The following is a 24,887-nucleotide window of genomic DNA, read 5'->3' as shown; positions in this document are numbered from 1 at the left end:
ATAAAATCTTTTAACAGAAAACTGGGCTCCTTATATAAAATCAAACCCTTCCTAACACAATCAGCTAGAACCAAAATTGCTCACTCGCACTTAATCTCAACACTTCTTTACACCTCACCCATTTACTCTAACCTAAAAAAAACTAACCTTAGCAAACTAACTTACTCCTACAATAGTATTGCCCGTTTTGCTACTGGTAATCCCTTTAGAACCCATCACTGTCTGACCCTAATGCAACTAGGCTGGCTAGAATTGCATAATCTCCTGGCATATACTCAACTTACCATTGTCCACAAGCTATTTTACCATTTTAACAATACTCCTATACTCTCTGACCTCATCATCCCCTACAAAAACCTTGACTCACTACGCTCCTCCAGCAAACATCAAGCAACCACAACAAAGTTCAACAACAAAGCAGGTGACTCCTTGTTCTCGAATACTGTAGGTAAACTATGGAACCAACTACCTATAGAGCTTAGCTTACTTCCCTCTCTCCCTGCAGCAATCCTGATTAATCCTTTTATGCTATACTTCTCACCACTCTCTTTCTTTTCTTCCTTAAACCCTGTGCCTCTCCCGGTAAGGACGGAGCTGAAAATGTTTTTCCCTATACTATCTATGGTGCTATCTACTGAATAACTTATGGATTTTGTCAAACTTTATATGACGCTGTTTAATAAGTATATCTTGCATCCTTCATATTGTGTATTTTTAGTCTTGTATATACTGTTAGTGCTTATAGTGGAGCTTTTCTCCTCGGGCCTCTACTGAAAATGGACATTAATCCAGCTAGACTAGCCCGGTTAACAAATGTAAAATAAATAAAATAAAATAAATATAAATCCATCAAAGAATGGAGGCCACGTGAAATATTCACCTAATCGCCTTACATAAAAACAGTCAAGTGCTGACATACTCCTTGAACTTCCTTAACATAATCTGAATCTGTACGTAGCAACCTGCTACCTCTACTACCTGCTGTAAAGAAATTCACATCTTAGGTAATTTAACCATTTGTTTCTCCTTCTGTGTGAACTGATGGCTAAAATCAATAGTTTAAATGTAAAACAAAGTGGATAAATGCTACACAGCAACATAAAAATAAATGTTTTTTTTTTAACGTTATTCGCTGTTTGTTTTACGTTTCTACTTATTGTTGCTGATGGCGGTATACCGTTAATCGTACAGGTGTTTTTTTACTCTATTACGTGAATATGTGGCAAAATCAATAGTTTACTTTTTGCACTGCTAGACTGTTGGCATTTTAGTTGGAGTCGGCAGATGATGCAGTTTCTATTATGCAAAATATTAAGATGCTTTTTTTTTGTTTTGCTTACCTTGTGCCAGAGGAGGTGTAGTTCAGCCGCCAGAGAAAGTAAATTCCTGAATCCTGGCTGGTGGCACTGGGACTGAGTGATCACGGACTGTGGAACACAGATGAGAGCTGGGCGGACTGAACAAACTCTGCTGTCTGCACTACAGTGCAGAACTTGAAGTACATCATGTACTTGGGTTAGGTTGACAGAATAAACAGCAAATAGTGAAACACTGAACAGCTCTGAAAGCTCCTCTCGCTGCTATGCTATTATGAGTACTCCAGACCACTTCCTTCCTAATTCAAATTTTCATATAGACGGGCAGGCAGTCTGCTTCATGAAGTAACATCATTACACTCCTGCATGCATTGCTCATGACGTCAGCAGCAACTTAAAAAAAAAAGAAAGAAAAATATTGAAAGTAATTGGGAATTAAAGGGGGCCAATCAAGACTCGTGGCACCCCATTATTTTGCCTCAAAATACGTAAAGAAAGAGTATGGTTGAGAGGTATGCCCTGGGTCCTAGTGCCTGTTTGCTACCTCTCTATTGCAAAAACTGTACTGAAGTGCGTACAGTCAGTACGCTTCCCGACGTCCCTGATTTGAAGGAATACGTAAACAGTATAATGTTGTCCAAAGGCTCTGGGTACGATTCCTTACCCCTTACTCCATGGTAAAGCTGTAATTCCTGTTTCTAAATTATCTGATTTTGATTATTTAAACTATGAAAAAGTAAAAAAAATGTTTACTTGAAAGTTTTATGTTAACACCTGAAGCATACAGAAAAAAGTTTCATGAGAATAGACCCAAGGCAGATGGAATTGTGTGTGATTATATTGCTGAGTTATGTACTTACTTTCATAGGTGGGTGGGTGGGTGTCAGGTCATAACTTTTGAAGGGCTGGCAGACCTTTTGGTGAGGGAACAAGTCCTTAGCACTTTGCCTGAGGACATGAGAATCTGGTTGACAAACCAAGAATGTAACTCTGCAGATGAGCTGGTGAAGAAAGGGGATCTCTACTTAGCAAGCAGGGCATCACTCCACAGGAAATGGATACCCAGTGCTGCACATAGATATAAGAGAACCCATGGTGGGCATTTAAACCACCCCAACAGAGTCCACCAGTAACAGGGGAAGCCAGTTCAGGTACACATCCAGGATCAAGGGTTAAATGTTTTAAATGTAACCTGTGGACCCATGTATCATACAGATGTCCATGGAAGCAAGGTTGGGAACAAAAGGTGGGGGATCCAGCAAGTTGTCTGTAGACAATAGGGGTACCAAACTACCACAAGAGGTTATATCCTATCATAGTGGATGGAAAACAGCCCACTGCTAAGAGAAACACAGCCTCTGACATAACCATTGTGAATCCTGTAGTGGTTAAACATAAGCCGTACTTGCTTGAGCAGTCAGAGCTTTAAGAGGGACCCGATTCCAAATTCCTTTGGCCAGGGTACCTTGAAAGAGAGGGTGGAAAAGGAAACAAGCAAGTAGGTGTGTTTGAGGTTATCCCTGCAGATGTCCTGATAGGGAATGATTTTGATAATGCAGTACCTTGTGTGCATGTCGTTGCATGCAGTCAGGCTTGGAGACAGCCATGTGAGTCTGGTAGCCTGGAGGAAACCCAGATAGACATCACACCTGAAGCTAGGGCTGGAGATGTGGCTATCTCAGGGAGGGAGCTACCATATAGCAGTGATCCTGAAGGTGCACCACAGCTGTTGGTAGGTACTGATGTTCCCTTGGACAGAGTGACTGCAAGGGCATAGGTGAGTGGTAGTACCCAGGCTGACAGTGAGGCACCTCTGCTAGAGGATACCAGACTTCCTGTGGAAGGGGAACTGGGAAGATTCACAAAAGTAGAGCTGAGGCAGGTGCAGCTCTTAGACCATACATTAAGAGGCTTGAGGGAGGTAGCTAGGAAGGCACCTGATTCTCAAGGAAAAGGGAAGTCTGTATACTGGATCAAAGGGTTACTGTATAGAGAGTAGACCCCTGAGGGAGGGCTAGAGGGTGAGGTAATACAGCAGTTGGTATGCCTAGAGCCTACCATCTGGCAGATGTTCTTCGTGTTTCACTGTTGCAGTGATCACACTTGGGTTATCTGCCTGCAGGTAGCCCTCAGTCGGCCCGAATACCAGAGACTTAGTATTTCTGTGTCGGTTGCTGTGGCTCCAGGACTGACGTCAGGTTGTCAGGGGTATATAAACAGGCAGCCAACATCATTACATCAGTCTTTCTTGCCGTCACCTGTTTAGGCCCAGAGCACGACGTACCTCACTGTCGGTTTTGTGCTTTGTTCAACGCCCGAACTATTCATTGTCAGACCCTTATTGTCACTAAATACTTTTGCTCTGAATCTCCATATTCTGAAATGGCTTCGGTAAGCCATCTGACTACCGATCTTCTGACAAAACATAAAGATAAAGACAGAGAGAGACCACACAGGTCTAAAACTGCCGACGACACTTCCATTAAGCTAGTCGCCAGTTCAATGGTATGCAGTGAGGCACATTTGCGGCCCCAGATGTCTGCTTCGATGGATTTGCAGGCTGCTACTGAGACCCATTTGGTATGCCGCGAGACTCTTCTTTGACTATGGAACCTGTGGATGTCTCTACCTTGGATGGGTCCGGAGTCGCTGTGCAGGCACCAGCTGCTGAGGAAGTTCTTTGCACTACCAATTCTCGACACAAACCAATGACTTCTTTCGCCTCTTCAGTTCTGTCTAAAACTATATTTAAAACAAAATCACCAACGAAAACCAAGTGCCCTGACTAGAAAACAAATGTATGTGACAATAAAATATCAGTAGGACAGCCAAGGCAATAAAAAGTCTCTTTTAATACTGACATAAACCATAAAATAGGACAAGTGCTTTCACGTATCAAAATCTATCTAAAATCAAATAAAAACCTTCAGTTTAAATACAGTGGTATAACCAATCAATAGCTCATAACAATTAAAGCAAATTGAATATCAATTGAACATTAAAAACACAGAACACAAATTCAAACTTTTCTCAGCCTGCGTCCCTTCAATACAGGCTTAATAGAGATACTGTTATTTATTCCTGGATATTTATGTGCTTGTAACCTCAGTATCCAATGAAGTTCTTGTTGTTCAAGGAAGTTATTGGTATCAGCCCCTCTGATATTATTGTACACTGGTTGTAAAACCCTAAACAAAAACTGGTGTTCAGGAAATATCACTACATGCTTGGTCAAATCATTCAATTCATTTTTTTTACATATTTCATTTAGATGTTTACTTATACGTTCCTTCAGCCTCTGAGTAGTTTTTCCCATGTAATAACATGGGCAAGTATCACACTTAGCCAAACACACCAGATTACTAGTATCACAATCAGCATAGAACCTGGGTTCAAATTTAAACAAAGTGTTGGGACAGTTGAATGTTTGTTGTGTACGTAAATCATAACAAAATTTGCACTTCCTGCATGCATAAGTACCTAATCTTTTGCTCTCTGTAGAATGCTTGTTCCTCTTATTCTTATATAAAAGCTGTTTCAAGTTAGCATTATTGTGAAATGCAAAATGTGAAGTCTCACCTACAATTCTGGCAATGGAATCATCAGTGAGCAAATATGGCCAATATTTGTGAATAATATCTTTTACCACTTTGTTGTTACTAGTATAGTCCGTGGTAAAAGAAAAATATTTCCTATTCCGTGTTTGAACATTGTCACTGGGTGGGGAAATAACTGCAGCTTCAGATTGCACATTATTAACGTGTTGTTATATCCCTTCCCACTCTCTGCATCACGTCCTTCTTATAACCTCTATCCAGAAACATACTTTTCATTTTATGCATCTCCGAATCAAGGGTCTCACTCCCTTCACATATCCTTTGAACTGTCATATATTGACTTTTAATAATATTTGGAAAAATGTGACAGGGATGCATACTATCATGGCTCAAAAGCCCATTCCGCCAGCATGATTTTCTAAATAATGTGGTATGAACATTCCCATCCTGATTCTTATAAACAGATACATCAAGAAAATCAACACGATCATAGGAGCTGGTAACAGTAAATTTCAAAAAATCAGTAGTTAATTCTAACTGCTGTACGAATTGGAGCAAAGAGTTATGATCCCCATCCCAAAACATAAAAACAACATCCACAAATCTTCTATATAATTTAACTCTATTAATATATGGACTATTATGTAGATGGCTTAACTCCCAAAAGTGTATAACTAAATTTGCATAGGAATAAGTACAAGGGGTGCCCATAGTGACACCCCATTTGTGTAAAAAAATCTTTTCACAAAATAGAAACAAGTTATTGCTCAAAATAAGCTCCAGGAATGTACAAACTATCTCAACTTCAACATTAGAAAAGGCTCTTCATTGTAATAAAATACCTCTTATAGCATCTATACCATAATCATTTGGTATACAAGTAAACAAGTTCTTAACATCCATGGTAACCATCAAAAGAGAAGATACATCATTTTTGGCAATGTTTTCATTGATATCATTTAAGAAGTGCATATATGGTGTCAATCATAGGAACCACCTTCTTTAATTTACCTTCAACGTAAACAGAAAGTGATTCAGTAACCCAACCACCTCCCGACACAATGGGTCTCATGGGGGGTGATACCAAAGATTTATGTATTTTGGGGAGTCCCTTGATCACTGGAATAACCAGGTGAGTCACTTTCAAAAAAGCCAAATAAAGTCTCAGTGATTGATCTATTCATTAATAGTTCATCTAAATAATCATGTATCCTATTAGTAACTATTCTAACATAAGATCTATCCTTTTTAACATACACATCACAATCATCCAGCATTTCATTCATAGCTCTGATGTAATCAACAGTATTCATAAGGACAACCTCCCCACCTTTATCAGCCGGTCTAATGGCTAACAAATCATTGTTCATTAAGTCTTGTAAGGCTTCTTTCTCTGTGTTTGTCAAATTATGAAAAGCATCCAATCTCTCTCTTTCAGTATCTTTACACAGGGCATCTTCACACATTTTAACAAACAATTCAATGTGGGCTGTTAGCGGTGGAGAAAATGTACTTAATCTGCGATATGTAATAGTATTGCCATCATTATCAGAAACATTGGAGTCATTAAACAATTTCCAAGCAAGATTTTGAGCAAAAAGTCTTACATCAGTCAAAGTGTCTGTTAGTTTCATTGCTGTAGCTGGAACGAAAGATAAACCTCTATTCAATAAGGACATCTCACTAGTAGATAAGTTATAATTAGATAGGTTAATAACAAGACTACCTATCTGCATGTCCTCCATCTATGCATTTGCCCCCGGTCTCCCAAGAACTTCTGTTTTTGTCTCCCCCCGACTGACAGAACAATTGAAGGTTCTTTGTTGAATTGGTAGGGGTAAAAAACGCTCAATACTCCCGGGTTTTACAGGAGCCAAATATTTGGGCCATGCTCCTGCTTGCGCATACGTTAGCACTTGTTGATTAGGTGGAGGCATAGAATCTCCAAAATCACCTCCTACTTGTTGATCAATCACTGGCATCGCCGGAGTTATAATTTGTGATACAGGAGTTTCCAAATTTAAAGCTGCTTGGGTAACTGAGGAAACTATTGGAGTATTTTGTGTTTTATTCAATTCATTAGAATTATTGTTATCAGTCACTGATTCACTATTAAACCTCGTCCATACAAAAACATTACCAACATGAAAATCATTATAATCCCGCTGAAGTTTTCTTTGTTTGGTTTGCTGCAGTCAGGGTTCATATAGAAGTACATTAGAGCACATATTGTCTAGTAAATTCATGAAGTGCTCACCTGGATACCGGGTTCGTAAATCAGAAAACATACGTTCAGTTCGTAAAGATAGTTCATCTTCAAAAGGTTTAAAGAAATCAAGCATAAGAGTAATATACTTGAAACTAAACTCCAAATTCAACTGCTGCCACTGCCGAAGTAACTCTGAGTATGCGACACCACAAGTCGGCATGCGTAAAACTCGCATGCCTCTTGGAATAATGCGAAAATGTAGACATGCCTCCAAGTGTAACCGCTGCCATACAAAGCATTTTAGTTTATATAAGTCAGTTTTAAGTTCTCTTAATGTCTTAGTAAAGCTTGCAACCTCACCCACGTCGGCAGAAGATGTAGTCGCAGGAACTCCTTCAAAGGATAACTGCAGAAAAGGATTGGTACGTTTCTTAAAGACATCAGCCCATTTCTCTTCACCAACAGCAGTATTACTCGATGATGTAGTTTCCATCAAAGCAGTATCAGCCATGTGTAATCATGGTGAATGAAAATAATATATTTAAAACAAAATCACCAACGAAAACCAAGTGTCCCGACTAGAAAACAAATGTATGTGATAATAAAATACCAGTAGGACAGCCACGGCAATAAAAAGTCTCTTAATATTGACATAAACCATAAAATAGGACAAGCGCTTTCACGTATCAAGTACACTTCATCAGATCCTCTAAAATCAAATAAAAACCTTCAGTTTAAATACAGTGGTATAACTGATCAACAGCTCATAACAATTAAAGCTAACTGAATATCAATTGAACATTAAAAACACAGAACACAAATTCAAACTTTTCTCAGCCTGCATCCCTTCAATACAGGCTTAATAGAGATACTGTTATTTATTCCTGGATATTTATGTGCTTGTAACCTCAGTATCCAATGAAGTTCTTGTTGTTCAAGGAAGTTATTGGTATCACCCCCTCTGATATTAGTGTACAGTGGTTGCAAAACCCTAAACAAAAACTGGTGTTCAGGAAATATCACTACATGCTTGGTCAAATCATTCAATTCATTCTTTTTACGTATTTCATATAGATGTTTACTTATACGTTCCTTCAGCCTCTGAGTAGTTTTGCCCACGTAATAACATGGGCAAGTATCACACTTAGCCAAGTACACCAGATTACTAGTATCACAATCAGCATAGAACCGGGGTTCGAATTTAAACAAAGTGTTGGGACAGTTGAATGTTTGTTGTGTACGTAAATCATAACAAAATTTTCACTTCCTACATGCATAAGTACCTAATCTTTTGCTCTCTGTAGAATGCTTGTTCCTCTTATTCTTACATAAAAGCTGTTTCAAGTTAGCATTATTGTGAAATGTAAAATGTGGAGTCTCACCTAGAATTCTAGCGGTGGAATCATCAGTGAGCAAAAGTGGTCAATATTCGTGAACAATATCTTTTACCACTTTGTTGTTACTAGTATAGTCCGTGATAAAGGAGAAATATTTCCTATTCCGTGTTTGAACATTGTTATTGGGTGGGGAATTAACTGCAGCTTCAGACTGCACATTATTAACATGTGTTGTTATATCCCTTTTCACTCTCTGTATCATGTTCTTCTTATAACCTCTATCCAGAAACATGCTTTTCATTTTGTGCATGTCCGAATCAAGGGTCTCACTCCCTTCACATATCCTTTGAACTCTCATATATTGACTTTTAATAATATTTGGAAAAATGTGACGGGGATGCATACTATCATGGCTCAAAAGCCCATTCCGCAAGCATGATTTTCTAAATAATGTGGTATGAACATTCCCACCCTGATTCTTATAAACAGATACATCAAGAAAATCAACACGATCATAGGAACTAGTAACAGTGAATTTAAAAAAATCAGTAGTTAATTCTAATTCTAACTACTCTGCTGTTCTGTCTAAAACTACTGAGTTTCTAAGGCCAAGAGTACGAGCTACGCCTAAAAAACAGACAACCCAAACTCAAGCACCTGTTTCCTTGCCACAACATCAAATGCTTAAAATGGCAGAAGACTTGATTATGCTGATTAGGGGAAGCCAGCCTTCTCCTGCTAAGAGAAAAAGAGACCTGCCCCCAGCAGCTTTAACAGACCAAGAGTCCGACGACTCTGAGGTTTCTGAATATGAAGACATGCCTTCATCTGCTTATGAGGATTCAGATGCAGAGGTATCCATTTCCTCTGCTTCCCCAACAGAGGATTTTTCTTTTGGTGAAACCCTACATACTGGGAATGCCAAGACTATCCTCAGTCCAAAAAAAGACTCGTAGAATTTCTGGATTTACCATAACATAGACCTTTAGCAATACCTCCAGTTCTGGATGTTGTGGATGATGTTTTTATGGAATCCAGACTAACTCCTGATACTTTACCCCCTGCTCCAAGAAAACCAGACAGGTATTACAGAGTCCCTGACTCTCACAATTTTCTTTTCAAAAATCCTACTGCTGACCCAGAGGTAATTTCCCAAGGGCCTAAAGGTATAAAAGCAACTACAGCTAAGAATCCCACTTGAACAGGGATTCCAGAGCTTTAGACAGATGGGTTAAAAAAGTATACACCTATGCACCTCTCGCCATTAGGGCACTGAATTGCCACTTTCACATGCTGAAATACCACCAACATATTATGGAACTTATTAAGCAAAAATTAGCTACCTTTACAGACTGTGCAGAAAATAAAGAATTACAAGAGCTTATGCATTCTGCAAGCAAAGTCAGCAAGCATACTTTGCAATGTGGTTTTGATGCCCTAGAAGCATCTTGCAGGGCAGCAGTCACTGGTTCTGTACTGAGAAGGCATGCTTGGCTTAAGGAGCAGACCTTGCCAAACCATGTCAAATCAAAATTACTAGACGCTCCTTTGAACAAGGACAATCTGTTTGGCACCAAAGCAGAAGTGGTTCTAAAAAAGATGGAAGAAAAGGCTAAATCTATGCAGACAGTCCTTTTGGTCCTTTCCAGCCCCCTCATGGCCATCTCAAACTAGACCCAGGGGAAACAGACCCCCCCCCAGACTCCAGTCTCAGGGTACGCAGAGATCTAAGCAATGAAGTGCCTCCACTTCAAAAACAGGGAGTGCTAAGCCACCCTCTTATGGAAAGAATTCACAATGACTTCTCTAGTCCTCTCCTCACCTCTGCTCAACTGCTTGTTCCCCTAGGAGGAAAACATGACCATCATGCAAAAAACTGGACCTTCATCACCAAAGACCAATGGGTCCTCAACCTTGTATTCCAAGGGTACAAATTTTACTTCCACTCACTGCCAGCCCCATAAAGGTTCCCAGACCTTCCTCCAAACCAGTGGGCAGAGGCACAAAACCAAATTCTATCCCTGCTCTCCATAAGGGCAATTCAACCTGTTCTGGCAAAACAGATAGGTCAAGGGTTCTATTGCAGACTTTTCCTGGTACCCAGAAAAGAGGGCACTTGGCACCCAATCCTAGATCTTTCCACTCCAAACACCTTCCTGTTGGTACCAAAATTCAAAATGCTAACCCTTCAACAGCTTCTTTCTACGCTGTCCAAAGATGCTTGATTAGCCACCCTAGACCTAAAAGAAGCCAATCTCCACATCCCTATCAGGGACTCATGCAGGAAATACCTACATTTCAGGGCAGGATCTATGCATTATCAGCTCTCTGCACTACCGTTTGGCTTATCCACTGCTCCCAGAGTATTCACAAAATGCTTGACTCCAGCCATTGCTTATTGAAGACAGAGAAAAATTAAAATTTACTCATATTACCTGATTCAGGCAGACAGGAACAGCTGTTGCAGCACCTGACATTTGTAAAGAACCTTCTAATCTCCTTGGAGTATGCTATCAACAAAAAGAAATTCAAACTAGTCCCCAGTCAAAAGATTGTATTCCTGGGAGCAAGCTTGGACACGTCATCCCAGATGGCATTCCTTACTCCAGAAAAACAAGCCTATCTGACAGGCTACTTTGCTCAAATGGCCACCAGAACCCAGCTATCTGCAAGGAAAATCCTGCAGGCCTTAGGGTTCATGGCCTCTTGCATCCTACTAATTCGATATGCCAGACTGCATATGAGGAAACTTCAATGGTACTTAAAAAGTCTTTAGTGCCAACATTCTCAGAACCTGGAAACCATCATACCTTGTCTAAGGACAGAGTTTCTTTGGTGGGCAGCAGCATGCAACCACAGCAAGGGACTTCCCATTACTCAACCCCTCGCCACCCAGACCCTAACCACAGATGCATCAGACTATGCCTGGTGGGAACACCTGGACAACAAGTGCATTTAGGGCTACTGGAGCCCAACTCAGTCTCATCTGCACATCAACCAAAAAGTGATGCTAGCTGTTCAGCATGCTCTGACAGCTTTCAGATACCTATTCTCACCAGGACCACTGCTGATAAAAACAGACAACACTACAGTTATGTGGTACATAAACAAGCAGGGGGGAGCACACTCTTACCCACTCTGCAAGCTAGCCATGGCTCTGTGGAACATGACCTTGGACATGCAGATTCATCTGCAAGCTCAATTCCTGCCAGGCAAACAAAACTACTGTGGAACACAGCCTTGGACATGCAGATTCATCTGCAAGCTCAATTCCTGCCATGCAAACAAACTATCTGGCAGACGACTTAAGCAGAAATCTTCTAGACCCACAGGAGTGGCAATTAGACCCCAGCACCTTCAGTATTCTAATCCAGAAATGGGGGACCCCAGAGGTGGACCTCTTTGCCTCCCCCTGCAGTCAGCAGCTCAGCAAATTCTGCTCCAGGACACCTCACAGCAGGGCCTGGAAAGTGGATACACTAATCTTCCAGTGGCAAAACCTCTCAATCTATGCATTACCCCCTCTGCCTCTTCTCTCAAGAATATTGCTCAAAATAAGACAGGACTGGCCATGCCAGCACTGGTACCCCCTACTGTGCAGCCTGTCACCGGTGCCACACTGGCACCTACCCCAGATCCCAACCCTCCTCACTCAGCAGGGGGGGACAGATCTTGCATCCTCAACTACAAACCATGAATCTTGCAGCCTGGCTCATTCCTTAAATTCACCCCCAGTGACCAGCCTAAGCAAGCAGGTACTGGACGTCATTTCTGAAGCCAGAAGACCCAGTACAAGGAAATCCTATGCATATAAGTGGGAAAGGTATTGCTCCTGGACTCATTCTAAAGGAGAGGACACAGGACTGCACTCCATACCTCTAATCCTGGATTACTTAGCAGACCTACTCCACAGAAGCCTAGCCTTCTCCTCCATTAAGATCCATGCCTCTGCCATTTCAGCTCATTACAACACTAAGCCACCTCTTTTCTCTCATCCTCTTATCAAACAGTTCCTGAGAGGGGCAAACAACTTAAGGCCACCAAGGAGAGCACCCATCCCTGCTTGGGACCTTAACTTTGTACTGGAAAAGCTCACGCTACCCCCCTTTGAGCCTGCAGCATCAGCAGACTTAAAATTCCTCTCTTGGAAAACAGCCTTCTTCTGGCCATCACTTCAGCTAGATCAGTGTCTGAGCTACAAGTACTTATGGCTGTGGAACCCTTCATTATTTTCCATGCTGACAGGGTTTCCCTCAGGACTAACCCTTCCTTTATTCCTAAAGTGTTGTCCAGTGTGGCTCTCAACCAATCTATTCATTTGCCAACCTTCTTCCCTAACCCTCAAAATAAAGGGAAAAGGATTCTGCACTCCTTGGACGTGCACAGACAGCTCAGATTCTACCTTGACAGGACTAAGCCCTTCAGGAAATCTGATCAGTTACTAGTCAGCTTTGCACCAGGGGTAGAGGGCAAGGCCATTTCAAAACAAACAATCTCCAAATGGATAGCACACTACATCCATTTCTGCTACAAGTACCATGGGAAACCAACCCCTCGGGGTGTCAGAACACATTTCACTAGGGCAACTTATACCTCTACAGCATTCCTCAGGGGAGTCCCTACTAGGGACATCCTGGAAGCTGCTACCTGGAGTTCTGTACACACCTTCACCAAACATTACCACCTGCCTATCTTTTCCTAATCCAGGGCGGGTTTTGCAACAGCAGTCCTGCAGGGCATACTAGCCAGCCCCAACTTTTCTTGACTGCCTCCACCCTTTCTTCAGCTTTGGGAATCAACCCAAGTGTGATGACTGCAACAGTGAAACATGAAGAACATACTACAGTTGTGTACACTTACCATAAATGTAGATATTCAAGTGTATTCACTGTTTCAGTTCTGGCTTCCCTCCCTCCAGCCCTCTTGTCTCTCTCTCTCCCCCCTCTATGTCTATTACTCACCCCCTTCAGGGGTATTGGTATTGGCATTTACTTTTTACTGGTGGTGTTTTCCCCACCATAACTTAGCTCCTTACTGGGGGGGCGCGTGACATTTGGGGCAAGAAAAACTGATGTAATGGCATTGGCTGCCTGTTTATATATCCCTGATGACCTGACGTCAGTCCTGGAGTGACAGCAACTGATGCAGAAATACTAAGTCTCTGGTATTTGGGCTGACTGAGGGCTACCTGCAGGCAGATAACCCAAGTGTGATGACTGCAACAGTGAATACAGTTGAATATCTACATTTATAGTAAGTGTACACAACTGTACTTTCTAGCCATAGCCCTTGACATTATGAGCATAAAGCATACCAAGAGATGTATTATGCAGAGCTTTTATTGACCCGCAATTGCAAGGGATGTAACAGGGTACTGCAGGTCCTGTAAGCAGTGCCAAAAGGTAAGCAAGGCAGGAGACAAGAACAAGGCTGCTTTTCTGCCTTTGCCTGTGGTTGAGAAACCATTACAGAGGGTGGCTATGGATTTTGTGGGGCCCCTGAGTACCTCAAGTTCCACAAGGAAGAAATATATCCTGATGTTAGTAGATTATGCTACTAGTTACCCTGAGGTGATGGCTCTGTACTCCAGTGAGGCAGAGAAGGTGGCAAATGCTTTCCTAGAGATTTTCAGCAGGGTAGGTTTCCCAAGAGAAAAACTGACTGACAGAGGTGCCAGTTTCATGTCAGACCTGTTGGTTTGCCTGCGCATCACAGTGGGGTGAAGCACCTAAAGACCATCTCCTACCATCCCCAGACTAATGGATTTGTGGAAAGGTTAAACTCTACACTAGAAACCATGCTACAGGCATTTGCAGACCAGTTTAAGAGAAAATGGGACAAATATTTGCCCCATCTGCTGTTTGCATACAGAGAGGTACCCCAGGAATCCACAGGTTTTTCACCATTTGGGTTGCTGTATGGACATAGGGTGATGTGGCCTTTAGATTTGTTTTTTAATGAGTGGGAGTGTGAATGTAAATCCCACAAGGAGTCTGTTGTGGCATATGTCCTAAGCCTCAGGAAAAGGCTTAGGGAGCTCACAGGCTTGGCCCAGGGGAACCTGGCAGGAGCTCAACAGCAGAAAAAGGTCTAGTATTTCAGGAATGCTCGAGTCAGAGAGTATGCTGTAGGGCAGCAGATAATGGTTCTCATTCCTGTCAGAAGCAAGAAGCTTCAGGCAGGATGGGAGGGACCCTTCAAAGTGGTAAGGAAGGTTAGTGATGTTAACTACCTGGTAGAACTGCTAGGCAGAAGGCAAGGACACAAACTGTACCATATTAACACGATGAAACCTTACCATGACAGGGAGGTCCTGGTGCTAAGTATTTGCAGAAGGAGGCATGTGGAGTCTGAGGGGGATCTATGGTACAGCGACCCAGCCAGTAAAATCCCACATTACTATGGTAGAGCCTAGGATTGCAAGCATTTGTTATGACAGTGGAGCACTGTAGTGGGGTTAGCAATGCCTATGCAGATAGGCTCTCAAGACAAGGTATGGGGTAATGTATTCCCAAATAGGCTAATTTCTCTCAAGCAACATTTCTCAAAGGTCGCCTGAAAAACTAGCTTGTGTCTTTAAAACAGGAAAGAAATGTGATGAACTGAGGTACTGACAGCCATGCGTGGAGAAGTAGGGCAGTGGATGTGTAAAACATAAATAAAAATATAACCTGTCTGGTAAAGTTGCATGTAAAAGAACAAAAAATCAAATAATACAACTTACTGTGACCTGCAGGGCAAATAAAAATAAAGCAAACTATAAAAAAAAATGTTTATTCACAATGACACTGCACAAGTAAGCGCTTTTGCATTAAATTGACTAATGCTTCATCAGACAAATAAAAGAGTCTCTTAAATACAAAAGCATCACTTCCCAGCTCATTTATTATATAGTGCATGTAGTGAAATGGAATAGCTTTTGAGTAGTTTTTGTTTTGCACTGCTAGCATGAATTTTATGAACTCTATGAATGAGAATATATGTATTTTATAGTGCTGCTTTTTTAAACTACAGCATTGAAGTTTTTTTGTGATGTCATTGTTATGAAATGTACTCTGTACCAGCATTTGCTGATGAGGTGGTGCATATTCTTGGTGATTTATTGTATATTTACTTCTATTTGTCAGGTTTGAATATGTATTAATGAGCTGGGAAGTGATGCTTTTGTATTTGAGAATCTCTGAAATTTTGTATTTGTCTGATGAAGCATTAGTCAAGTTAATGCGAAAGCACTTATTTGTGCAGTGTCATTGTGAATAAACTTTTTTTTATAGTTTGCTTTATTTTTATTTGCCATGCAGTTGCAATAAGTTGTATTATTTGATGTGTAACACATGCCAGCACAGCTAGCTGGAATTTAGTAAAGAATTATATGTTATTTGAATATCAAACTGATTTGTACAGATGCTTGTATTGAAGATGTAGTTGTAAAGTTGCTGTGTTAAAAATGTATAAATAGTGTGCCCTGCTGGAAAGAAAAGAAATGTACATGTATTACTGTAACTGAATTAAATGTGTATGTTTTAGCAGATGATAATGGAAGAAAAGAGGTTAATAACAATCCAGCTGCAGCAAACTTTGAAAAATAGTTGAAATTAAATTAGGCCATAAAGATTGCATCTTACAGTTCTGGTTGCAGCCAGAAACAAAATGTCTGGGAAACCAAGTATTAAGAAGACTTCTTTATTGTCTGTAGCAGGAAGCTAATTGCTATTCTGGAAGGCTAGAGGTTTGAAATTATTTTATGACTTCCAGAAGCAGCAGCAGATCTGAGTAAAGTATATTTGTATATGGTAACACATAGATGCTAAATCCTGACAACTTCTAGCAATGGGTGTTGCATGGGAACCAGAAGTCAGGTGACCAAATGTATATGATGTCAGTCTGTACAGAAATAATGTTTTAATATTAGAGGAGACTGACGTCTCAGGAGCAGTCTGTTCTTGGAACCTGAAAAAGGAGGAAGACTACTCACCCAATTCATCTTGCCTTGCACCAGTAAGTGACCAGGGGTAGTAATTCTCTAAATCAGTTAGGAAAATATAGTCAGAATAATTAAGTGTTATTTTCTGTAACTGTATGAATCTTTCCAGCTGTGTTATTTTTAATATTTTCTGTGAATGAAACTCTGGTGTTTACTGTAAATAGATATTTGCTATTTTCATGATCTTTTATTATTATTACATATATTTAAAGTTCTTATTGTGTCTGGTCCTTTTAGAAAAATATTTAAGCTTTGAGAGTATTTGCATATATTTTTTGGTGATGACTCTGGCCATTCCTGAAAGCCTGGCTGTTTGATAAACATTACTATTTGTATTAATAGTAACTTCACTCAACATAATTGGATGCCCTTTTAAGAGCGTTATAGTAACTGACTCGTGGCAGTGAATCCACCTTATAGTCTAGGTAAAGTTGATAGAGTGGGTACTCTGTGCCAGCCTTTCCCAAGTGTGTGTATGTGTGAAAATTAAATATCATAGAGTGTATCAGCTACTAGGAACAGGGACATGAAGCACTGGTTTCACAGAGAGGGTGCTGGAGGACTTGGCTTGGACACTTGGCTGAGGACCTAACCCTACAGCTGTGCCAGTGGGGAGTCTTATTCAGGACCTGGAAGGAGAAAGATAGAGAAACGCAGACCCTGGGCTGGGTGTGTTCCCTGTGTGCTCTTAAGGGAAATTGTGCTTGATGCAGAGAGGTCTAGATCCCTAGACTAAGTATTTCTGATGCAATGTTCCAGTTGTTGCATGTGTCTGGACAGATACGTGCCAAAGAGGACATTATATTCAGTGAATGGCCTAGAGATTCCTGAGTAAAAGGGAGACAATGACATCCCTAGATCTAGACACAATCCCATTGTTTATAAGCCATGCAATATAGAAGGATTTTGTTACAACAATAGACACTTGTTGGTCAAAAGTTACGTCACTGGCCACATATGTTCCCATATTCCAAGCAACTGGATCAACTCTTGGGGCTTATTGTCAATGTGGTAGTTCCCTGGGGTGGATGACTTCCCAAAGGATATAATAATAGATTTTTGGCATTTAGTTTCAGACCGTGATTGACACCAGTTATTTATTTTAGACAAATCTTCCTGCAGGATGGCTAAGCCATTTGGGGATTCAGTGATTGCTCCAAGGTTGCAGTCATCTCCAAATTTTGTCAGCCAGATCCCTTTAGAATTGGCTTTTACTTCAGAAAAGTAGATGCCAAACAGAAGAGGTTCCAGCACAGAACCCTAGGGGACTCCACTGGTGACTGGTCTCTTTGTGGAGGTAAATTCTCCTATTGTGATTATCTGCATCCCATCTGTGAGCCACTTAGCAATCCAGTAGGTGACACAGGGGTTTATTCCCAGTTTATTTAGCTTTTTAACTATGCCTGAGTAGGGAATTGAGTCAAAAGATTTGGCAAGGTTAAGATACACAGTGTGTACCATTTTACCTTCATCCATTGCTTCGGTGACCTTTTCAAACAATCCACCAGACTGACTAAGCATGACCTGCTGCCCTTAATGAATCCAAACTGAGATGGGTCTAGTGCTTGGAGGTTCCGTGTTATCCTGACTGATTAATTCCATGATAAGTCTTTCCATGGCTTTGCATATGAGGCTGGTCAGACTTATGGTTCTGTAACTGCCAGTGTGTGAGGAACGTCCTCCTTTATGCAGGGGAATGACAGTAGCTGTTTTCCATTTGCTTGAACAGTGTTGTTAAGGGTGTGGCTAAATTGTGCTTCATGCTATTTAAGATGCATCCAGGGATACTGTAAGGACCTAGCAATGCAGTATATTTAGCTTTTGACAGAGTTTTTGGACTTCATCTTGAGTGATAGCTGGAGGTAAACCAGTTTCAGATGTATCTTGCTGACAGACGGAGGAGAGAGAGGTATAAAGTTACAGCTAAATTTGTCAGCCAATAGCTTCACTATATCTTCAGCCTCAGTGTAGATAACATCATTCACAATCAGCTCAGCGCATTGCTACATTGCACCTTTGAGATTACGAATATAACTAAAAAATGTTTTGTGATTGTCTTTGGTTTGGGTAGCTATTTTAGCCTAAAACTTGTCTTTGGTGGATTTCATTAAATTCCTGAGTTGTTTGTTTATTTCAGTGACAAGGGCTCTAACATTCTGGGGATTACTGTTCTTACTTTTCATCAAAATTGATTTTTCTTTTATTATAAAGCTTGTTGATATTATGGTTTTGTCATGTGAGTTTGTTTCTGAGGTTTTCCCTGCACTTGTTCTTACAGGGTATACTTGCCTCTCTGCAGCTGAAGTGTGGTAGTGTACATTTCTGTGTATTCAGTGGAATTAACTGGGTTTGGTGGAGATGTGAAGCTTGTCAATGTATCACTTAAGAGTAGGTAGTTTGTCTTAAAGAAAGTTCTAAAGGTACCCTGGATGGAAGGCATCACTGGTTTCAGTTTTATTTAGAAAGAAACTGTTTTATACACATGGGATGGTGCAAGATGCTCCCATATAAGTAAGTTATATTAGTATAATTACATCTAGGGCATGCAGGGACCTTGCCTGCCTGAAAAAAAGTTAAGTTTTTGGTGTTTTTTTATTTAAGTTTTATTTTGTATAAGTGAAAGTACTTTGCCTTGCGTTATTTCATGTATTTTGTCTTTATTTTTAATTAGTTGATGGTCACTGTTTTGACCATTCATTACACACACACACACACACACACACACACACACACACACACATTTTCCCACTATCCCACCTGCCGTCAGCCATGTTCTGGACCCTCTCCTAAATAATGCACTATACCTTCCTCAAACACTGCATGACAACATTTTTGGGCTGGAACATCACAAGCATTAAATAACCTGTTTTAATGCCATTTATTTTTTTTTCACTAAGACTGGTATCTGTGCGCACATAGTGTTAAAAGCATTGATCCTTGCCATCAAGGGCAAGACCTTCTTCTTAAATGGCTGTGTTAAACCATGAAGTTATGGATCTCATTTTACTCAGAGCCAGCTGCTTTTAAGTCCGCAAATCTTCAAACATTGATTGAATATATTGATCAAGTTATTTATTTATGTGTTCCAGCAGTTTTACCAGGAAGGACTTACTAGGACTGTAACAAGTCATTTCCAGACTTGTTAGCAGAAGGAACAGAGGGAGTGCATAGTCTAACTGCATAGAGTGTTTGGTAAAGAATATACAGTGGTATACTCATTATTTTTCTGTTTCATAACCAAATATGAGTAATGTTTCAATTTGTATTTCTTAAGAAATAATTAGGGTGTTCTATATAGTACATTAAACAGTTGAAACAATCATTTTATAAAAATAAGAAATATAGAAACTGTAAAAAAACTAGTAATAAAGAGAATACTCATGTATACTGTTTGTACCAAGTACATGTTTTTGACTAAGTTCATATGTTCTAAATAGCAGTTTTTCTTGTTTTTAGGGAGAGAGTGTGGACAATTTCAACTGGGGAGTACGTAGACGATCGTTGGACAGTCTCGACAAAAGTGATATGCAGCATATGGAAGACAGACAGCTGTCAGGAAGTACACCCAGTTTACATAAACTGGGCCACGAGGATTCTGATGAATCATCTGAGGAAGAGGAGGATCTTACAAGTAGCCAGACCCTTGAACATTCTCAGGTATAAACAGTTAATTTAAGCTATGCAGTATATATGGTGGTGCAGCGGTTAGCGTTGCCGCTTCACAGCAAGAGGTTCTCTGGTTTGATCCTTGGCTGGGGTGCCTTCTGTGTGGAGTCTGCATGCCCTCCCTGTGGTTGAGTGGGTTTCCTCCGGGTGCTCCCATTTCCGCCCACATCCCAAAGACATGCTGTAGGTGGATTGGATACACTAAACTGGCCCTAGGTGTGAATCCACTAAATTGGCCCGTTTCCGCCCACATCCCAAATACATGCTGTAGGTGGATTGGATACACTAAATTGGCCCTAGGTGTGAGTGTGTGCATGTGTGCCCCTTCAGTGGAAGGTTGGGCGTCAGGCTGGCAACTCGACACTGTAAAACTCCACTGCCAGTCATGACCGGACAGGTGAACCGCTGTGGTGACCCCTAACTGGGAAAAGCCGAAAGAAGAAGAAGTATATATATATATATATATATATATATATATATATATATATATATATATATATATATAGCTGAAATTAAAAAGGTATGCATTTCTGAGAAAGTTGTTCACTATACAATGAATCTGTTTGATGGTACCTCTAGGTGAGTATGTCAAAACTATAATGAGCAAATGAAGAATTTTTTTAATTAATTTATATTCAAGCCATGCTTCTGATTTTCATAATGCTTTTTAACATCCATGAAAGGAGCACACATTAGTAGCCTGTGTTGTGAGAAAATAGTAATATACTAAAACAAGGATGCCTTTTGAATTTATTTATATGCAATAAGGGTGGCAAAACTGCTGAAATGAGAAGTTTTTAAAATTGTTACTGTTAAATAATAAAACTAGATTTAATGGCTTTTGTAAGGGTCAGGTCACTGCAGATTCAGTATTGACCACTGTATACTTCTCACTCCAGGTAGCATTCTATTTGCATACAATTAATATATATTACAAGAGCACAATTTTGCATTAAGGGTACTAAGCATGAAGTTTGATGTTCCACCCCCAAATCTGCCCTTTTATAATTTTACATTCTTTGATTTTTACAAAATCATTTGCATTGCTTTGAACTATGTATGGGGCAAAATGCACAGGGCTCAGGTAAGGAGGTAACGAGATATACAAAACAAGTAAAATGTTTGATAAAAATGTGCCACAGAAAAATGGCAAAAATACAAAATTGTATGGTAAATGTGACCAAAACTGAATTGGATTTGTGCATATGGCTTGTCAAAGAGAGTGCCTCATTCAAACTTATTAAATGTGTCATTTTTTTGACTGATTCAGAAGTTATGGTATAAAAAACAAAAAATGCAGTCATACCCATGGTATAAAACATATAAATGCAGTTATACCCATGGAAATATTAAGCATGCTCCTGGACAGGAGTTGGAAAGTTATATTTGTGCTAAAAGGAATGCCATAGGTCAAAAGTACCATTATTCAAAAGAGGGTTGGGGTCACGGGTACATATAATATCACTTGAAATAGGAGTTTCTACCATTTTCTTTCATTTCTTGTTTCATTTTGTGAATAAATTGCATTTAAGCTATTATTTTGTTATGAAATTCAGACACAAAAATTAAACAAAAATACCTGTTACACATGGAGTTAGTGCAGAAAATGTGAATGTTTTTGACACAAAAAAGTATTCTTTGGGATAATATTCAAAAAGCTTTATAACAAATTAATTTGTAACATTCACAACCTGTTCATCTGAGGTAACTTGAGGTTCTGCCACTAGTTGAAAAACATTTTCACAATGATACTGGAAAGTACCATATTTGTCTACTTACCATAGACTCCTATTTTTTTGCATACATGTGCACACATATGCATGCACACACATACACACACACTCTGGTTAGAATTGCTGTCTCACAGCACGTGATTCTGTGGTTTGGTTTCTGGCTAGTGTATCTTTAGTGCTGAGCTTACAGTCCTCTGTGCATCCCCATTTCTTTATGCTGGAGTCTTGGAATCTTTAGTTTCTTCCTTCCAGTTCATGTGGGGGGGGAGAGTGTTGCAGTGGCCTGGCCTCCCATCCAGGATTAATTCTCAAATCTGCTCTATCTGTTGCCAAAACAGGTTCAGCCCTCACTATCAAGGTTTAACAGGATAATGTGAGTATCAGAGAAGATATGAATGGGTAGGTGACAAATTTATAAGTGTCTGTTTAGCAAACATCACAAAAACTTCAACATAAACTATTTGTGATTGTTTACAAAATCAAACATGTACTATGAAACCAAGTAAAACAGAGTAGTAAACATAGTACAAAAGGCATCATCTAAGGTAATCTCTAATTCATTTCAAAATCTGTTAGGTCTGAAGAAATGAAACCTTCCAAATAGTTCTCCTGTTTAACCAACTGATAGAGTTAGTCAAACCTAATGGATTTCCATAGTAACAATTGGTATGCTTCTATTCATATCTGTGAAAGGCCTAAAATAATTGAAAGTAATCTGAAACATATAGTACTTTTACCTTCTACCACTTATGAAAAAATCAGAATCAAGCCTATGTCCCCACAGAAGCCAGGCAGTCAAAATCAGGCAATCCAGTCCTTTAATGGTAGCAAAGCACCAGCCTTACAGATTTTAAATAACTGGAGATTTGCTCAATTCAGCAATCTCCATGCTGCGCTGTTGATAGCGCTCTAACCTGCAAACGAAAACAAGAGACTAAAAGAAGGAAGAGACCACAATGTCCTTTTCGTTTGTGTTCTGACTGATTCAGTGCATTGTAAGTACTTCAGTGACTTCCTAAGAGCAGGTCTGTAGTGTGGTAGACTCTGTTGAGATTAGAGGCTTCCACGTGCCCACTACCAGTCTGGAACTTGGTTTCCATTGAAGGATCAGAGTACCTGATTTTGATTGGCTAGCTTCTGCTTTGGCATAGGCTTCACTTTGATTTACCTTCTTAAACTTAGGCTTGATATTAGTTGACCAGTTTATGTGGGAATAGACCCTCGCATACACTAAATAACTGGCAGCCTGCTCAGTTTTGCACTTTGTTGTACTCATCACAGCGTTGCTAAGCAGTGTAAATCCTATTGGGTAAGCATCACAAGAGCCTAGCCTACAACAGGTAAGGCAATTTCATAGTTTCATAGGTAGTTACCAGTCATGCAGTCCAGAAGGCCTTTAAGGAGCCTAATGCAAGATCCCAGTTGTCCCAAGGCTCTGTCTGATTAAGTGACTTGCTTAAGGTCACACAGTAGGCAAATGAAGGCTGAGGATTTCAAATTCTTTAACACTGGAATTATCTCACCAACAGTTCATAACCCACTTCCTTGTTGTGAATTATACAAATTTTGACTGACTTTTTTCTATGTCATTAGCCATAGATTAGCTACACTTTTGTAATTTGTTTTATTATTAAGTCAGAGGGGGCAGATTAACAAAACTGCCATATGTAAACAATGCGGCATTGCAAGCAGCCTTTGAACAGGCACTTCAGCAAATGATAGGGGACTTGAATGCTAAACTGAAGGCATATGAAATTATATTGAGTACAGATGAAAGTGGTCATTACAGCAAGTGGGAGAAATCAGAAGAAGCCTTAAAAGTGAGCTTGAAGGGAAAACAGTGAAACAGATTAACTGTTTCAAGTCTGTGGGAGGCATAGTTGATGAGAAGAGAAGTTTGAATGAGTATCAGCTCACTAACGTCCTGCTCCACAAAAACAGAGAGTAATGTCAGCTGAAACAAAAACATGAAAAACAATTTTCTTGAGTAAAAATGCATGGAAAAAACAACATTGTTTTTTTTTAGTGGAGAGTAGGTCCCAAACATTATGTCGAAGGAGCTCTCCATAGCTTGCTTACTTCCTTACGAACATCTAAGATCATGTATTTTTTCACAAAACAGAGTTAGAATTAAGGATAGGACGTAGTAAATGTCAACCTGCATATGCCAGCCTTGGAGACATGCAGACTTACCCTCTTCTCTAGTCAGAGAATGTACATGTGTTGTAGATGACAGAAAGGTTCCCAGACATCAGAGGCCAGTGAGGAAACTAGAAGTTATGAGTGTTAGTACATTGCAATTTTAAAAGTAAGGGTTCAACCTCATTGCTAATATCAGAGACCGCATCTGTCAAGATGTTTAACACAGTAGCAATCTTGCTGACTGAATGAGCATTTTTTTCACAGTGAAGTTGCTATGATTTTTGATTTACTAAATATTTTTGTCAAGTTATTCCAAATGAATTTCCAGACATCTAACTAGGTGACCTCTACCCGTTCACATGTTTTCATGTCAGTTGGACTGATGATTTTTGCCAGAGGCACGAGTATCTTTTGTTCTGTTAGGGGAAGGAGATCTTTTCCATTTTATAATTGCATGCCTGTAACTGCAGATATAATAATATATGTGTGTGAATGAGAGGGAGGATAGAGGAATGGTGATGATGCAGGGAGTAGAGGTGGTGAAGGTGGATGAGTTTAAATACTTGGGATCAACAGTTCAGAGTAATGGCGAGTGTGGAAGAGAGGTGAAGACAGGATGGAGTGGGTGGAGAAGAGTGTCAGGAGTGATTTGTGACAGACGAGTATCAGTAAGAGTGAAAGGGAAGGTCTACAAGAGGGTAGTGAGACCAACTATGTTATATGGGTTGGAGACAGTGGCACTGATAAAAAGGCAGGGGTCAGAGCTGGATGTGGCAAAGTTAAAGATGTTAAGATTTGCACTGGGTGTGATGAGGGTGGACAGGATTAGGAATAAGTATATTAAAGGGTCAGCCCAGGTTGGACAGTTTGGAGACAAAGCCAGAGAGGCGAGATTACGTTGGTTTGGACATGTGCTGAGAAGGGATGCTCGGTATATTGGGAA

At 40.1% G+C, this 24,887-nt stretch overlaps 1 protein-coding gene across 7 annotated transcripts in view; it reads left to right on the top strand.

The window, feature by feature from the left end:
• FRY (FRY microtubule binding protein) overlaps positions 1–24,887 on the top strand; it is a 2,210,679-nt gene that overhangs the window by 1,987,883 nt on the left and 197,909 nt on the right. For all 7 annotated transcript variants that reach the window (XM_044073229.1, XM_044073230.1, XM_044073228.1 and 4 more), the window contains one exon: positions 19,860–20,060. In XM_044073229.1, coding sequence (XP_043929164.1) covers positions 19,860–20,060 — 201 coding nt within the window. The remainder of the gene's footprint in view (positions 1–19,859; positions 20,061–24,887) is intronic.

The sequence above is a fragment of the Protopterus annectens genome, chromosome 5.part1 (assembly GCF_019279795.1).
Source record: "Protopterus annectens isolate FY-2018-M chromosome 5.part1, PAN1.0, whole genome shotgun sequence".
NCBI lineage: Eukaryota > Metazoa > Chordata > Ceratodontiformes > Protopteridae > Protopterus > Protopterus annectens.
Note: the sequence above shows the minus strand (reverse complement) of the source record. Positions and strands in the feature narration are given on the sequence as shown.